This window comes from Orbicella faveolata, unplaced genomic scaffold, assembly GCF_042242905.1.
Source record: "Orbicella faveolata isolate gen_17 unplaced genomic scaffold, um_ofav_v1 contig_47, whole genome shotgun sequence".
NCBI classification, from domain to species: domain Eukaryota; kingdom Metazoa; phylum Cnidaria; class Anthozoa; order Scleractinia; family Merulinidae; genus Orbicella; species Orbicella faveolata.
Window position 1 is genome coordinate 2,172,423 of NW_028301577.1, and position 17,578 is coordinate 2,190,000.

Below are 17,578 nucleotides of genomic sequence, written 5' to 3' on the forward strand. Positions count from 1 at the left end.
TTTGTTTTGTTTTGTTTTGTTTTGTTTTGTTTTGTTTTGTTTTGTTTTGTTTTGTTTTGTTTTGTTTTGTTTTGTTTTGTTTTGTTTTGTTTTGTTTTGTTTTTTGCTGCCGTTAGAAGTTTTGAAGTCTTGCAAACAACACAGTCCACATGTGATGGACGTCACTGTTCATCAAAACAGTTTGATCTAAAGATTGCACTGTCAGCTCTTCAAGCTTGTTGGCAAAAAATTGCCGATTTCAGGGCTATAGAGAATGTAGATTCTAGATTAGGACTGGGAATGTTCCTTAGCCAGTGAATTCAGTTAGTGACGAGCTGGCTTGGTTTGAGCAGGTTAGCATCCTCGTCAGTGGGCTTCTGTTCCTTGAATTGCATGGCAATCGCCGATATTCAGCCGATATTCAGCAAACAGAGGCAGCGTGGCGGAGTAGAAAGAAATACTCATTTAAGAGAAAACGAGCGGACTAATGCAAATCCTACATTTTAATTGGCTACGCTACTAGAGGACTATTAGTAATAGTCCTCGAGTAGCGAAATTCGCGCAATCGAGCGTGACGCTTTCTTTCGTTTTATTCCCAAATAAATATTTCTTCACCTTGCATTTGCTAACTTTATTATTGCCTTTTCTGTCCGACTAGTTGGGTGATACTAAAACAATTAGAGCCTTCGCCCTCAAGGAGCACGGGTCAATAGCCCATTCGGCTTCGCCCCATGGGCTATTGACCCGTAGCCCGCAAGGGCTACGGGTCTAAGTGTTTATTAGCCATTAGTTCACGGTGCGCATGCCTCTTTTAATATGTAAGCTGACCCTCCTAGTACCAGGGACAACTTTTCTCCGTATAAACTGGTCTCCGCACTCCTCAGCAACCCACTTACGCTACCGCCGTGCCTGTACGACGCACTCGTTAGTTACAAAATAAAGTCTTACGTGACAAAGATCATAAGCATTTAATGCATCATACTAATCTACATTTGTGTAAATTCTCGATGCTCTTCGCAAACTTACAAAAGTTCAATCGAAGCTTTAAGCGCTATTTGGTCACGTGTAATTTTCACTGACCGAGCCATAACAAAATGACTTATGAATGTCCAAGTCTTTTTGTGTGTTGTACATCTTATCACAACTTGTACAAACAAACACGTTCACAGGGGTGTACCGTGTTGAGGTAGGACTTACACCCCCAAAGTCACGCCCACCCCTCCCGTCACGGGCAGTCACATCCCAGGTGGGGGCGGGGGAATGCTCCCATTCGTGTTTCTGAGGTTCTCCTTCCGCTAGTCTTCCTAAGATACTCGTGGCGTGTTTTCCACTGGCGGCAAGTTTTGCACTCAGCGAGGCACTCTGTCGTTTCTCCGTCAATCTCGAGGTTGTTGCCTTTGTTCTTGTCTTAGCGGACTGGGCTCTAGGTTTCTCTGGTGGGCGGGGTTGTAATTGATTCGACATGTAATTGTCTGAGTAGGACCGCTGTCCTTCCCTTATTGCAGACGCAGGCCTTTTCTGTGTCACGTTGGGGTTTTCTTCGTAGACAGCAAGTGCGGGGGATCTGCAAGTTAGATACCTACATTCAGTATCTAAAAATATCACAATAAATGGGAATGTATTTCACTTCACTTCAAAGAACCGCCCACACGCAAATTGAAGTGCTTGCCGTTAATTAACATGATCAAGGGGCTACTTGCAGACACTAGACACTGTGAAGTCCATATCTAGTATATCTACGAAGGTGTGCACAATGGACAATGCTGAACAACTCATTACAAGGGTTCGCCACGTAATTCTATATTCAGAGCCATTCAATCAAGGCGAAGAGAAGAGCAATTGTGAGTTCTGAGACTAGAACGACAAATTCCACACTATACATTTTTAAAGAAAATTTCCATAGGTCAATAACGTGTTGTTTGAAGTGCCTTGGTCTCCAACACCACAAAAGGACAAATTAATAAAAATTGATACCTTCGGAGTGAATCTTCCTGTTCTTCGATTAACCGTTCTTCACTAGAAGACTTCCACAAGGCAACAGGTTCCTGTACCTAGAAAATTAAAAAAAAGTGGGGAAACCAATAACACTTTTTAGTCTATTGCCAAGAATGCTTTTGTTATTTGAGACACGGAATCATCAGTTTGTTTTGTTTTTCCCAGTTTCAGAAAACAGAAGACGGAAGTAATCCAGTTAGTCAGCTTCACGTAGAAATGTTACCTGTAGGGGATTGTATGCAAACGCATGCGTCGTGAAGAATATTCATTCGCTTACCTTTTTCTTAGAAATGCTGTCACGGGCATTCATCAGAAAAGCGATAGAGGTCCTCAACTTTTCATTTTGTTCCTCTAGCGTCATAATTCTTATGTTGTTGGCCATGACTTGGCGCTCCATGTCTTTAGCGACATCTGCTTCTGACGGCACGTCGCCATTAAACATGACTTCTTTGTCGGATTGGGAAGTCTTCTGTTGTTTGGCCGCGTCAATAGACGGAAACTCAACCACAAGTTGAAGCTTTTCTTCGCTTTCCTTTAGCTGTTGCTCAAGTTCTCCCGTCTTTGCTTCAAACTCCTCCACTTCTCGCAGTAGCTTTTCCTTCTCGCTTCTAAGTTCTTCAAGAAGATTCTATGGAAAAAATTATGAGAGAGGCGGAAGTTGGCGCCTTTTCTAAGCTTTCAGTTTGTAGGGAACGAAGTTTGATTTTGTAATCATGTAATTACATGTTAACATTGCATCTCACGGAAGTACAAAACACAGCCAAACACAATCAAGGCCCATTTACCTGTTTAGAATCAAGTTCTTCAGAAAGCTTGTCCTTTTCAGAATGAAGATTTTCCACCACACCTTGAAGCCCGTCTCTCTCTCCTTCTGTCTCTAGAACCCTGTCCCTTAACTCTTCACATTCACTGTCCAACTCATCAACCCTCTTAAGAAGTGCGTCATGTTTGCTTTGCAAAGCCTGAAATAGAAAAAAAAAAACCTTGAGTTAAGGCTGGGTTAGTATGGGGGAATAGTCCCTTATATGGGCTATATAGGTATGGGGATGGTTTTGGAGCCGTTTTGATCTGAGATAGCGTGCACTCTGGTCTTGCACTGCGTATGTCTCTTTTTTTATTACAATTAAGACCATCAACATCGTATATTGTACTGACAGTTTCACAGCCTTCTTAAACATTGGTCTGAACTAGGAACCTGAGTATAAGGCAGGCCTGAAATAATAGGGTATTGATGTAAGGATCAGGTCTGAAACAGGGCATTGAATTTTGGGTTGGTTCTGAAATAGGGTAGAGGAAATCACAAATCTCTAAAAGGAACAATTTTAGCTGCGAATAGGGTATTTGATTCTGTCTGCGGAAGCTAGCCTTCAGGAAATTGTGTTGTAAAAGCACTAACCCTGTCTTGCAAATATATGGTGCAAGTTTCTGGTAAGAGTTTAGGAGCATCTTCCTCTACCCAACACACCCAGTACCACCCAATGCCCACTTCCAAGGCTGCAAGCCATTTAGTACAGTTCTTTACACAACACAAAAGGACTGATAACCTTCTAAGCATTATGCTGGCAATAAGGTATGATATCAGAAAATTACAATAATGTTACTTGTTCATGTTTTTCCATTGTCTTATTCCTGGTTTGTGTTTTGCCCAGTTCAATGGAAGTGTTCTTCAGTTTAGCATGCAAATCATCTAGTTCCACTTTCAACTGTTGAACTTCAGATTCTACGACTGTTAGCCTTGCCACTTCCTTGGACTCCTTATCTAATTCTGTTAACAGTTTGGAGTTCTCTTCCCCTAAAGCAAAGAAAAGAAATCTAATTTTCAAAAAACGATGACAGCAAATCCCACATTTATAAAAACATAAAATCATAATAATAGCACACATTGTTTGTGTACATCTGAGAAAAAAGGCTGCATGCAAAGTGCTTCTGACTTCAATACTCTGCCTTTCAGAAACTCGTGAACTTGGAAGTTTAAAAGCCAACTAAAAATAATGATTGATTAATTACACTGCTATTAATCATAATTAATCATAATCTTGCATAATTGCATTTTGCATAATTGTGAATTTAAACTCCCTAAACTTCAGTGATCAATTATTGAGTTGTTGACTTTACCAAGAGTTTTAACAGTCTCTTTATACTTCTTTTTCTTTTCTTCCAATTTAACTACAATGTCATGAAGCACATCTTTTCCTTTCACAAGGTCATTGTTCATTTTTTCTGCATCAGATAACAGTTGATCTTTCTCTGCAACAACTTTGTTGAGCTGCTGTTTAAATTCTTCCTCCTTTTGCTGGACTTTACTGTGTTCATCTGACAGTTGCTTTTCTAAGTCTTTAATTTGCTTCTCAAGATTAGTGCAAGCCTGTTTTGATCTGCTAAGTTTCTCTTCTAGTGGATTAATCTGAGCATACAAGTTGTCTAAGTGATCATTTATTCTTCCAAGATCCTGGTTTTGTTCAGATGTCCACCTTGACACATCAGCAGCAGCCATAAGTGACTGCCGCAAGAGTTTCTTCTGCTTTGCTAATGAAGAAGGAAGGCCTTGAGATTCACAAACTTTAATGACCATACTACCAACTTCAATAAGATTTTGCTGGGTTCTTGCACAAGCTTCACAAGGTATGAATGCTGTGTCATATGTCTGTGTTGATGATTCCTGACAAGTCTTGGCATTAGCAACATCTTCAACAGCAAGAGTAAGATCTTGTGCAGGAGTTGAGCTTTCTAGGGATAATTCCTCTGATGGTGAAAGAATAAACTTGACGGAAGATCTATTTGCACTCTGACTTTGAACTTTCCCTTTAACGACAGATGATTTGCCTGATCTTTTATCCAAAGCTTGTTTAAAAAGTTTCACCTCATCTCGCAGCTCTGTAATAGTGCCCTCCATTTTGGACATTGTCTTGTTCTTGGTTTTACTCTAAAGAAGACAAAATTACCTGCTGTTTTACCCTTTGTTTCTCAAGATTGATCAAAATCTTAGTATGATATGGTATAAACTTATTATCAAGACAACAAGAACAGGCAACAATAATAAATGAAATAATCAACAACTTGGAAACCATATTATGATAATGCAACACCAAACTCTTAGAGCTAACTTGATTTCTAAGCTATGGATATCACTATCCAGTGGATAAATAACTATGATCTGAAATGTTTTGACAAAACAGTTGAACCCCTCTATTTTGAGCCCTCAGGGGAAATGGGAAATAGTTAAAAAAAGTGGAGGTTTGAAATAACCGATAGTAAATGGCTGAAGGGTAAATCCACAAGAAATTATTTTGAGTTCAAAATAATGGGGAATTTGAAATAACTAAGTTCGGATTGCTGAGGTCCAACTGTACATACCGGATAGCAATTAATCTGGCCCCAGTTGTTCAAAAAGTGGATAACGCTATCCAGTGGATAAGTGTTGGCAAAACAAACCAATCTATCCACCGGATAGCGATTTATCCAGTGGATGGCCTGGTGGATAGCGTTATCCACAACAAAATGGCACTACATGTAAGAGTCAATGTGGGATACAGAGTGTCTGTAAGGGTTAACCCTTATGGAAACTTAACCACTGCCAAGTCAGTGATATAAATTATAGGCTAACCTGTTCTCTATTTGTGCTAACTGGAGCACTACATTTAGGCTAACCATAGAACCATTTTGTCATTTCATCTTTTAACCATGCCTGCACCAGACGAATCAGAAATTTTTTGGATGAGAGCTGTTACCAAAACAAAATGTACTGGGAGTAGATGATCTGTTTTTGAGGAACTGGAATAAGAAATGCAAATTTAACAAAGAGAATGCCATTGCACCCTTTACCTCAAACTGAAGCTGCTGTGTTGTCTGTTGAACATGAACCAATTTGCTCCAGAACTTTTTAGCCACCAATCCAACAGACATTGCAGAACCAAGAATTTTACCACTACCAGGCCTGCCATCGCATGTAGTCAGCAGCTGATCACTATACTGAGCCATACCTTGAAGCAGTAGCACAAGCCTGATTCAAGAAATTTTAAAATGATTATTATGTTTATTATGACTGCACAACAAATGGTATCTTCAGCTATCTGTGGGTGAACCTTGAACTTTTTTCTGCCACACCAAGATTCCAAGCTCTTTAAAAGTTAATATCTTAACTCAAGGCAAAGTAACAAACTGAGGAATTTTATGTCATCTAATAGGGATTCAAGTCTACCCCAGCACATTGAGTCCACCAATTTTCTCAAATTTGCCTCTAAAATACCTTCACCTACCCGTCAGGCTAGGGTACGTGGAGGATAGAATCAACTAGCCCAAATGCAAAATCCAATAGCTCTGTGCTACCAGACAAAACTTTCTTTGCTCTCTTGTTGTCATTTTGAGTTTTTGAAACACTTATTTTTATCAGTTTTTTTTTTCTGAATAATCAAATTATCAAAATCTGTAGCAATAAAGAAGAACCCATTTAACTGGTTTGTAAAAGTTCAAACCAGATTAAGATTTAAAACCACTACATGAGCATTTAAATACAACACGTTGATTGTATTTACCTGTCAAGCAAAAGTTCAAAGAGAATGATGTGGGACAGTTTGCAGTGGTCGTCATCATTGGAATATGAATATCTTTCCAGTAGATCATCAATATCAAGTTCACATGATATTTTATCCGGATATTTCCATGAGGGACTTCTGACAGGTCCCACTCTGGACAACAAATCCATTACTGTTGTTTGAACATCACTTATGTCCTGCCTTAAGCTGTCCAAACAAGCTTGACTTCCAAGAAGATGAGCCATTGTAGCAAGTGTTTTACTGAGAAACAATCCACAAAACCACAAAATTCATCCACTTTATACACTCTGGTATGTCTATAAGAGGACAAAATTCGAGGTTTATGGATGTACCTTAAGATCAAAGGTCTGATTTCCACAAAGAAGCTTGAATCACTCAGCAACAACTTAACAACAATGCTTCTTTTCCATCAGGAAGCTGAGATATGCTTACATGCAAGTGAAAAGTCATCGTCAAAATGCTGAAAAAGTCAAAGAGATTTTTAACTCTTACGGCATCGAATTCCCTCAAAATTTACATATAATTTCACGACAGAGTGAACTAAACTATAATCTTGGATGATTCAAAACATTCAAATTTCTATTTTAAAAAAAATTCCTCGTCGACAGATGCCATGTTTGCTTTGGTTACTGAAAATGTACCATGATGCAACACTTTCTGTCAAAAAGGACTGGGTAACCAGGCGCGTCCAGTGCTCAGGACCAAAATGGCGGACGCGGAGGAGTATTTCGTTTGCCAATGTTTTTTCACTCATAACATTTTTCTTAAGGAATATGAAGCCCACGTTGTGTTCGAAAGTGAACAGCAATTTCAAAACGACTATCGGAGGGTATGTACAAATTTTGCCAATTCAAAGTTAATATCATATTCTGAACTTAGCATCGATTATCTGGTCATGAATTGAAAAGAAAAATAGTACATTTAAGCTTATCGTTGCTTGAGAAGTAAGTGTAAATGTATTTACCTTACAGGAACTTTATAACAGAGGCTGCAAGACAGATGGACAATGGCTGAAGGTGCTTGAACAGGTAATCAAAGTGCTCAAGCTTTATAATTTAACCTTATTTATCATATGTTGACTTTATTTAATCTTAAGTGAGGTTTCTCCGTGCACAAGCTTCGCCAATCTCTTTGTTCTGACCGTACTTACTCTTTGCAAACCTTACCGAGCTTAAAATTCACCATCTTTATTAACTTATCACTACTCACGGTGAATTCGATAGCGTTGATCCTAGCAGTATGCAGGACACCTGTCATATATGAACTCAGTTAAATGACCTCGTCTCCATGAGTTCTCGTAGCTCAGTGGATAGAGCGCCCGCCCGGTGTTCGGGAGGTCATGGGTTCGATTCCTGTCGGGAACTCAGAATTTTTCTTTGTCCCACGCTCGTGTCATGTTGATTAATTCACCTTCACACTGATAGATTCAGTTACAATATTTAGGTTCAGGGTGAAGTAGAAAGGAGAAGAATGATGGGAAGAGATGCACAGAAACGGAAAAAGATTATTGCTGCTAATTATAAACCACTACATCCTCATTTATACACTCTGCAGGTAAACTTTTAACATTTTTGAACTCTAGACCTTTTGAAATATAGTCTTTTGTGTATGTTAGCATTTCCACATCAGTGATGTAAATACGATCATATTGCAGAATTTCCTACCAGTCAACCTTTTAGTGATTTTTGTGACTCTTCATTAATGCAACCAGTTATTAAGCACATGTCAACAGCCATCACCCTAATAAAGAACTAAGTGAAAGTGTAATGCATGTATTATACTTCATGTATTTTGAATTATGTAATACTAACCAGGGCTGTCAATATGGGCCATAACCCATAGCACCTGTTTACAGCTGAGCATGCTTGATGGGCCCTTGATGGTATGGGTGAACTTGCCCGTAGTTGGTACAATTCACCCATAAGCAACAATTTTGATACAGATGTGAAGATCAAGGCTACAGATTAAAAAAAAAAAAACCTTAATGACATCCCTGCTAACAGTGTCTTATCTTTTGTAAAAACATTTCAGGAATCATTCCTTGCTGACAGCTTTCTTTCCATGGTACAGTATGCAAGAGATAATGAGGAGGCTACAGCTGCTGGCTTACTTTCTATGGTAAAACAATGTGATGGCAAGTGGGAGATTCTGTATCAAATCCCATTAGGGAGCAACGCCCTAGCAGATATTTTGATATTTTAGAGTTCCAACATGGCTCCAAGGCTTAGGAAACTGAAACAAAAGAAATCATATCGAGGTTAAGGCAGGAATAAATAATTTCTTTTGTTTCAGACCCCTAAGTCTTAGGAAGTGCCATGTTCAAATTTTTTATTTCAAAATTGACCTATTATCTTTGAAATAATGAAATAACCTCTCCCCCCCCCCCCCCCCCCCACACACACACACACACACACACACTCAAAGGATAAAGGGCTTGAATCCCAGGGAGTTAGCTACAACTGTTACAAAATTTGTTTGTACCATAAAAAAAAGAAAACGAAAAATTAAAGCTTTAAAACTGAATGGCCCTGATTGTTCTGTTTGTGGCAAGTCCCAGTATGTCTTGTAGTACCGACTCTATGAGAAGGATATTCCAGTTTCTTGATGCATCATTGTGATACTATAAGGAGTTTGTGACATGGTTCATGTTACCCAGTTTGGCATGTTCTTTTTAACAAAACCGAAAGACATGAATAATTATGATCTTGGAGACAAGTTTCTGACCGAAAACACACTTGATTACCCTTAACTTAGAAAGTATGTTATGAATGGTGTATTTAACCACACCAGTCAAAACTGCCTGAAGACTGTTGCCAAAGTTAAGTCTCAAGAAGTAAAAATTAAAGCTGTGTTTGGTTTAACATTTTGTTTTGAAATGGTTTTTTAATGAATATAATTTTTTATTTTTGTGGTGTGTTTAATTTCCTTTCAGCCAAAAAAGTGTATACCTTTCCAGTATTTACACCAGAATTTTGTCAAGAGTTTATCGAGGAAATAAACAACTTTGAAAGTACAGATCTCCCTAAAGGAAGGCCCAATACAATGAACAACTATGGGGTAAGACTGTATCAAGAAATTCCCAATTCCAAAACAAATATCCAGTCTAAGATGATGAATACAACTACCATGATTTCCTGCAGGTGCATGTCATAGAAGGAATTGGCCATTGAAAACTTAAAATGACTAACAATAAATAGCTGCAGTTCAAGGCATGCTATCACAGCAATTTTGCTGAATTTCATGTCAAAACAAGAGCCAAAAGTACAACTGAGCACTCTTGCTAGAATACAAAATGCTCCTAGAACCTCAAGCTGAATATATTGTGCAATTTTTGAAGGGTGAGCAAATTGCAATGTATTACTTTTTAGTAACTTTTTGAAACTGTGACAACAGAATTTGAAAAGGGCTACCAAACTTTTTATATTGATGTCACAACCTTGTGCATATAACCCAGTATATCACTCTTTAGAACTTCAGTGCACATATTTTATAGTTTGTGACAAAAATAGGCCATTACAGTTAGGTTTCCATCAATGAAAATATTTTGGTTTGACTTTTTCAAGTCATGCTCATCATAGTACCCCTTTTGAAGTAATTGTTTGGTATTAAATCAATCAACTGTGTTTTTCAATGCATGAGAATATATCAATAATGTGCTAAATAACATGTCATCAGATTTCTGTTACTTGACTAACAGTTGGAAGTGGTCTGTGGTTGATCGGGACAAGTGCTAGAACTTTCAACAACCCATCAAATGGAACCTTTTATTGAATCAACTTTACTTTTCAATAAAGCAATAGAAAAATTGTGGAAATTAGTTTAAAATGATTTCTGTGTTAAGATTTAATTTTACAAGGAGGCATTTGACATATGAATCTTGTATTCAATCATTCTCAGATCTTGCTCAATGAACTTGGCTTTGATAATGGCTTTTTCTCACCTCTAAGAACAAACTACTTGATGCCGATCACCAGAATACTATATCCTGAATGTGGGGGTGATTGTTTGGACTCGCACAAGGCATTCACTGTGCATTACAAGATAGGAGAAGATTTAGACCTTAGTTATCATTACGACAATGCTGAGATCACCTTAAATGTGTCACTAGGAAAGGAGTTCAGTGGAGGAGAGCTGTTTTTCGGTGACATGAGACAGGTATATACTTTGCACATAGATGCTCCTTACTGTGTAGCGGGGTGGTTTGGGTGCCAGACTTGAAATCCAGAGGTTGCGGGGTTAAGTCCCTCTCTGACCACTAAGCTGGATTTGTTTCTCGGTAGACCTTAGTTCAGCTCCTCGGCCACGTTTGTAAATAGCCAACTGGTCTGCGTCCTGCCAGATGGGATTTTTAAGCCTATTGTCTTTATTTGAAATATTTCTTTCTTACATTTTAAGTGGCATGCCTGAGAACTAGCTAGTTGTAGCTGAGAGCGTCAACCACTACAAACATCCAACATTTATCGTTAACAATTTACAACACTTACATGTCCGATGTTGTTAATGCAAGCCGGCATGTTGAGCCTTTTTGTTGTGATTTCTTTCTTTGTTTCTTTCCACATTGAATCCTGAGCATGCTCAGGTATCTCTTGTATGGAATTTCAATCCATGCGACTTTCCAAGGTGTAAGAAAAGGTTCTATGGCGTTTACAACTAGCAAGTAGGTTACCTTCCTTATGGTGGAAGCTATGTGAATACTTGAAACCTTGGCACAAACCAAAAGAAAATGTAATGTCGGGCACTCACTTAGAACTTATTGGTACTGAATCAATTCCTATAGTATTGCTTGAGAAAAAGTCTAATTTCATATATCAAGTCAATGTTTCCTTGGTGATCAATGATGTTTCTCCCCTAACATATGTGTCTCAGTACATTGGTAACTGAAGGGGAAAGTAGATTCTGATCGTTAAGACTGAAGAGGAGAGCACGCTGCTCTTCATACTCCATGTGTTACTGTTCACCCACTTATGAACTATTTTGCATGTTTGACTGTAGGTTCCCCTCAAAGAGACAGAATGCAGTCAGTGTGAACACACACCAAGTTATGGACTTCTTCACAGAGGTCAGCACATGCACGGAGCCTTGCCTATCCACACTGGAGAGAGAATAAACTTGATTATTTGGATGCGGTCCTCCGCAGTGCGTAATAAACTTTGTCCAATGTGCGACGCGGAACCTAGACTGGTGCCTTGTGTTGGTGCAGGTGATGGATTTACCACTGGGCAAACTGTGCCAGTCTGTTCCACCCTCTGATCAGGTTGCTTTAGGGAGTGGAGTTCCAGGGCTCTGGTCTAAACAGTGCAGGGCTTGTGGGTCGTGTACAATACATTACTTCTAGGTTTTAATGTAGAAGTAATATATGTACTTACACATCTTTGTATGTACTTAGTTGAACTCTATCCGTTTTTATTATGATCAGATTCTCTATTATTTATCAGTGCCTACGTGAGTTAGGTGTGAAGAAGATAGTACCACGTGACTGGAAGGAAAACAACGGTCTGGGGACGAGTCTTGCGCATCTAATGTTAACATAGTTTGAATGAGTGATCATGCATGTTTCAATACAGAATCCATCCTTGAGGCTAATCGCACTCCCGAATGCAAGGCGATCCTGTCGTTAACTGAAAACGTTTAAAATTTGACACTGTCAGACAGTACGCACTATCGTGGAACGCGCATTCAGTAAGTGAACTTTCAGTAATCAAACTGAACAAAACGTGCAGAATGTCTGAGCGGCTGCTGTAGTGATGTCATACACTTCCTCATGAACCAGATTGATCTAAAACACAAAAAAGAGAACAAAGTGAGGCAATAAAGAATCCTGGTTTTTATAAAGATTGTGTCCATGACGGTCTAGCATTCTAGGTGAAGTTTATTCAAATTTCAAATGATAGGTTTTTCTTCCGTAACAACTAAAAGTTAACTCAGAATAACTCGTTAGTGAGACCCAATTTCCACTTGTTGCTGCCAACGATGTTTCGATCCTGCGAATTTAAAACGCTATGATTCGCTCAATGATTCCAACGCAATTCTTTTAGTTCTTGTTATGAGAATTCATTAGTATACCAAGCAGTAATCTTGTTATTCATTCGCCTTGGAACAGCTACGGTGGCCTCATGGTTAGTACGCTCGCTTCTGGATCGAGCAGTCCAGGTTCGAGCCCTGGCCTAGTACATTGCACTTTGTTCTTTACTCTCGCAGTGCCCCTCTCCGCCCAGCTCTGAAAATGGGTACCGGCGAATTTAGTACCAGGGGGTTACCCTGGGATGTACTGGTATCCCATCCAGGGGGAGTAGAAATATTCCTGGTCACTTCGTGCTACGTAGAAATCGGAGATAAGCCCCGGCCTAACGGGCCACTTGGCTTCACCCTTTGGAACGCCTACAGTGTAGGCTTTTCTCATCACCTCAGTTTGGTTAGAGGTCATTACCATCTTATAGCCCCTTGCCTAAGCTGTTATATTTACCTAGGACATTTCTCGCCAAATTTGACCCCTCAGTCTGGTTTGTCAGGTTACATTGCTTGAGTGCCTCACTGAATTCCTGACACAGCGTGACCGCCCCCTGGTTCTGTGCACAATCCACAAATTGTTGCAGCTCGTACTGACAGGGTCCCTGATGCTGCTGCTGTAGATCATAACGTTGGTGCTTTGTTGATTCTCCACCAAACAGAGCACTACTCACAGCATCACCCTAAGCACAAATAAATGGCAAGCTGGTTACGGGACTGCTCTGAGAGGCAGGGAACCATGTCCCTTTGTGCTGAGATATTGCATTCCAATAAACTGCCACTGTGCTTCTGGCTAATAAATCTGTGTATAGCTTTGTCTCAATCGCTAGCGACAAAATCTTTATGTGGAGTCAGGGCTGGAATTAATTTTTTTACCAGGAATTGTTCCGTCTATATGGCAATGAACTGAGATATCCCGCTCAATATTTTAGGTTATTCCATCGACAACGAAGTGGGGTTAAAAAAATTTCTTAAACTTGGCCCACTTCGTAATCATGTCGGGTATATTTAAAAAAATCAAAAAAATGGGGTCACAGTGCCCCTTAATTGTTTTAATGGATGGCCATCTTAATGACCACGTGACCAGCGAGGTTTTCCGTAGGAAGCCTTGTGTAAATAACAAAAAAGCCTTTTATTTTACCACAGAGTTAGAAATAATTTATTACAATGTTGTACATTTAAAAATAAAAACGATAAAGGTGCTGGCTGCCCGATCTAACGTAAGAATTAGTTTACCCTCGGAAAGGAGAACTATAATTTCTGGGAAAACTCATTTCTTGCTTAAGAAAGAGAAAACATGTACCGTGTTTCTATCGAGTTATAGCTAGAAACACGAGCGGAAGTTTGGGAGAACGAGAAATGATGTGGGAACGCGAGCGGTTAGGCGTGTGTGCACAACTTTTTCGATTTCTCCCAAACTGTCACAATTTTGTTTTTATTTTTTATTTTTGACAAAAAATGGAGGTAGAGGAAGTGATCTACCAGAAGAAACGTTGGGATCACCGAAGTTCCGAGATCGTTGAATCCACAAAAATTATATTATTGACCACTAACACTATTGTTGTTTATTTTACCACTCAAGAGCGCGCGCTCGTTATGACGTGACATGTGAATTGCTTGCACAGTAAGGATACACGCGAGTTCTAATTTGGAATCTTCATTGAATCTTCAGGTTTGGGTTATTTAATTTATCCCTACTAAACCTTCATAAATATCTCTAAAATTGCCATTTAAGTAGGTTTCCGACGAACCTAATGACAACATAACGCGAATCACAAAGAGTTGTGTTATTTCTTGACTAGCTTCCAGTATACGCGCATGTCCAGCGCATGTCATATCACTGATTGGGTGTCGCATTTTGAACACGACAGTCACTGGTTGGCTGCGCTTTCAAGATGCGAGTGGCTAATATGTACCTACCACAGTTGTACCGATCGCTACACCAGCCGCCGTGGACGCCATTTGTCCAAACAGTCCAGGTTGTCTTGGTTGTTGTGGTGCTGGCTGCGCCACGCTGGAAGCAGGTCTGGCTGCCGGCACGCTAGAAACAGGCCTTGGAGGGGAGGAAGACCGCCTCTTACTACGAGGCATGTGTTCACTTCGTAAAAATTCCGTTGAAGATATAATGCAACGTTGACGTGATGTAAACTCGTTATGGCAACGCCGAATCAATTATGACGCTTGTAATCAGTTAATTTGAAAATTAAAGGGCAAGGAGTTTGGCCCTTTGGACGAACATGTTATGATGTGTATTATGCTAAAAAGACGTGTATGGTCTGAAAAAATACAAGACATAGACTATTTAGAAAATCTTGATGGACAAAAGCAATGACTAATAAGACATTGATGAAACTGACCACATGACCTCGTCATTATTATTGTTTCTATTGTTTTTGTTGTTTGGCTTTATTTTTTTCAAAAGAGGAACAGAGCTGCTTATGCAACAATTTGGAGATTCCAACACGTCGGCGCGCAATATTACTTGCACAGTTTGTATCATACATAAGAACTTAGTTTGCATAATAAAGTTACTTGATCGATCACACAGCAACGTGTAACAATCTTAATAACCGAGAGTGAGTTTGTTAAAAATCAGACCGCAAAACATTTGAGACTGAAACCAAAACCGAGACTTGCTTTACATAATTATGCAAAATCCAAGCTGGAGACGCGAAACGATGTCAGAGTTTAAGTAATGTCAGTATTTAAGCTTCTTAAGCTTATTATTAAATCCCAACTTTTTTTAGCCTCCCCCCCCCCCCCCCCCCTCCCCAACTCAAATGTTAATGTTAATGCTCCACTGGTACGCTTCACTGCATATTTGGTGTGGCCAGCTCGTTTGAGTTTTTAAATTAGTAAACTCCCGCTTTGGCCAAGTTTTCCTTGTTGTTTTCAGGTAAGACACTTGAACTGAACTTTGAATTAACGGCATTACTACAGATTACAGAGCCATTTGTCTCGCTATACTTTTTTCGCTCAGTTCCTCGTCGGCTCGTCAATCGATTTTTAGGTAGACTAACTGTTAAGGTAGCTTCTTAGTCCGTCAGCCGAATTCAGACGCTTGTTATCCTTGTTAGTTCAATATGTTACTAACATAGATCCTTTGTTGGCTCGCTGGCCCGTCAGTAGTACTCAGTAGAATGCCAATGCTCGTCACTAGACAAAAACTTAAGACTGAACCATTTCCTCTTTCTATCATGATCAAGATGCCCAACCACTAAAATGCCAACATTTGTTGCCTTTTAACAGTCTCCGCGTCTGTGCAAGTCGCTGAGCCGTCGAGCCACTGAAATATCTATATGGCTGGCAAATAGGGAAATCTGAGGCTATATCGGAGGCAGTGAGACCCTTGCACTGCGCAAAAAGCCAAATATTGTCCTTAACTCAGCGCGCGTCGCTTATACTCTTGATTATTTCAGGTGTAGGTAACGTATTGTGCGCTCCTCAGTTTCCGGAATACCGGCGGATTCTAGAGGCCGCATTCGACTTCAATACTTTACGTGTACATGATGAAATACTCTGGATTATAACATAACGCACGCTCTAGTCCTATCTACGGTACTTAGCCATTAGACTCTTAGTTGATTAACGGGCTTTTATCTCATGATCTCACTCATAATTGCTTGTTTCATCATCAGTCTAGTTCTCTGTTTCTTGTTTAGTAAATACCTGTAGCTCTCTTTTTTAGCTTGCAATTTTTTATTCCTTTCACTGTTTCAATATAACATTTCTCGTTGCTTACCCGCTCATATACGAAAGCAAATCAGCTCATCACTTTAATAAAGAGAGTAAGTTACTGTAATTGATCCTGAGAAACGTCTTCTCTTGACTAACGACGTGTCAACCTCATATCTCTATGATATATTCTTTTAGGTCACAACAACGCATGGCACTGCTCTAGAATCAAGTCCAGGATGGCATTGCCAGCAGTAGAAGGTTCTTCTTTACCTGAGACCGTCTGCGGAAACGATGAACGAGTGCAAGTAGATCCAATGACCTCTCCTCCATACAAATGGATTTGCTTTCTGTCAATAGAGAGCGCCGAGAACAAGTCTTGAGTAGTTGGGCGGCAGTCTTTTCGTTGTTCTCGTACTTTTCCCAGCTAGCAAATAACTTAGCCTGGATATTCCTAGTCACACTACGTTGAATTCGTTAAGTTTATTGTCTGATACAAGCCTGATTGTCACAAGTGAAGGTAAACTTTTATTTAAACGTTGGCGAATTGACCAGTAGGACGTTGGCGAAGCGACTTAGGACGTTGTCGAATCGACCTAAGACGTTGGCGAACGAGACTTTGGCTAAACAACTCGTTGGCGAAACAACCGGATACCGTGGTAAGATGTATAGAGGAAGTGGATTCAAGATCCCTCTCCCTGACGTCAATCGTACAGCCGTTGTCACTAGCGACCACTGCACGAATGTGGAGGGAGCGTACGCTAAAAAGATCACCGTGACCTTCCCAGAACAGCGAGCGGTTGTCGTTGAATCAAACGACATCTAGGCATCCCCCGAGTTCGTCAACACAGGCGCTAAAGACCACGACTATGGCCTTATTCTCCTTCCAGAGGCTTCTGACGATGGCTTCGGTTGGTCAGCGATCATACCGGATGAAGAGCTAACCAACCGTGTAGTAACCAACTGTGGGTATCCAAGTGACAAGCCACCACGAACCATATGGATCACAGGAGGGTCAATGTCGAGCTACACAGCCAATTAGATTTACTACATGAATGATACAAAGGGGGGACAAAGTGGCAGCCCAGTCTACACCTGGTACGGTGGTTATTGGACCGTTCTCGCAGTTCACAGCTGTGGTAGGTGTCCTAACTCTGCTCCACGATTCACGGCCGAGATGATTTCCCGTTGTCTGGAACAGATGAATGGCCTGGAGAAAAAATCGTTGAGGTCAGTAGAATTTCCCCATGTCTACCTTCGTTGTGACGGCACAGGAGTAACTCAGGAAGAACCTGAAGGCGGGATTGTGAACTGCCAGTACAAGCCACCAGAGCAATGTGAAAGCTTTTACATATACCCTGTGGAAATGG

The 17,578-nt window shown here is 40.1% G+C and overlaps 3 protein-coding genes across 4 annotated transcripts; 1 reads left to right on the forward strand and 2 right to left on the reverse strand.

The window, feature by feature from the left end:
- Positions 1-923: 923 nt before the first annotated feature.
- Positions 924-7,045, reverse strand: LOC110056979 (uncharacterized). 2 transcript variants are annotated; one of them, XM_089279755.1, is made up of 9 exons: positions 6,960-7,045; positions 6,507-6,767; positions 5,797-5,974; positions 4,090-4,897; positions 3,576-3,766; positions 2,760-2,936; positions 2,252-2,602; positions 1,954-2,030; positions 924-1,543 (listed from the first exon to the last, which is right to left on the reverse strand). In XM_089279755.1, exons 2-9 carry the CDS (start codon positions 6,749-6,751, stop codon positions 1,039-1,041), a joined length of 2,532 nt encoding a protein of 843 aa, XP_089135881.1. In that variant the 5' UTR covers positions 6,752-6,767; positions 6,960-7,045; the 3' UTR covers positions 924-1,038. The 2 variants fall into 2 exon arrangements, with proteins under 2 accessions (XP_089135881.1, XP_020619215.2); XM_020763556.2 differs by having other exon boundaries at positions 6,507-6,823; positions 6,960-7,027.
- A 107-nt stretch (positions 7,046-7,152) lies between these two features.
- On the forward strand, positions 7,153-12,359 carry LOC110057028 (2-oxoglutarate and iron-dependent oxygenase domain-containing protein 2-like). The gene is made up of 7 exons (XM_020763610.2): positions 7,153-7,356; positions 7,499-7,555; positions 7,971-8,081; positions 8,559-8,661; positions 9,460-9,584; positions 10,425-10,682; positions 11,520-12,359. The coding sequence occupies exons 1-7, from the start codon at positions 7,234-7,236 to the stop codon at positions 11,775-11,777; spliced, it is 1,035 nt and encodes a 344-aa protein (XP_020619269.2). The 5' UTR covers positions 7,153-7,233; the 3' UTR covers positions 11,778-12,359.
- Positions 12,360-12,932: 573 nt separating this feature from the next.
- LOC110057010 (coiled-coil-helix-coiled-coil-helix domain-containing protein 2-like) lies at positions 12,933-15,285 on the reverse strand. Its single transcript, XM_020763588.2, has 2 exons — positions 14,454-15,285; positions 12,933-13,216 (listed from the first exon to the last, which is right to left on the reverse strand). The coding sequence occupies exons 1-2, from the start codon at positions 14,622-14,624 to the stop codon at positions 12,959-12,961; spliced, it is 429 nt and encodes a 142-aa protein (XP_020619247.2). The 5' UTR covers positions 14,625-15,285; the 3' UTR covers positions 12,933-12,958.
- Positions 15,286-17,578: the final 2,293 nt, after the last annotated feature.

Excerpts from the sequence above, each read along its gene's own strand:
- LOC110056979 (XM_089279755.1), bottom strand. The coding sequence starts at position 6,751 with ATGGCTCATCTTCTTGGAAGTCAAGCTTGTTTGGACAGCTTAAGGCAG. Across the intron at positions 2,603-2,759 it reads AAGAACTTGATTCTAAACAG|AATCTTCTTGAAGAACTTAG; the intron begins GTAAATGGGCCT and ends TTTTTTCCATAG. Across the intron at positions 2,031-2,251 it reads ACAGCATTTCTAAGAAAAAG|GTACAGGAACCTGTTGCCTT; the intron begins GTAAGCGAATGA and ends TTAATTTTCTAG.
- LOC110057028 (XM_020763610.2), top strand. The coding sequence starts at position 7,234 with ATGGCGGACGCGGAGGAGTATTTCGTTTGCCAATGTTTTTTCACTCAT. Across the intron at positions 7,357-7,498 it reads TTCAAAACGACTATCGGAGG|GAACTTTATAACAGAGGCTG; the intron begins GTATGTACAAAT and ends TTTACCTTACAG. Across the intron at positions 7,556-7,970 it reads GGCTGAAGGTGCTTGAACAG|GTTCAGGGTGAAGTAGAAAG; the intron begins GTAATCAAAGTG and ends TACAATATTTAG.
- LOC110057010 (XM_020763588.2), bottom strand. The coding sequence starts at position 14,624 with ATGCCTCGTAGTAAGAGGCGGTCTTCCTCCCCTCCAAGGCCTGTTTCT. Across the intron at positions 13,217-14,453 it reads TAGCGATCGGTACAACTGTG|GGTGATGCTGTGAGTAGTGC; the intron begins GTAGGTACATAT and ends ATTTGTGCTTAG.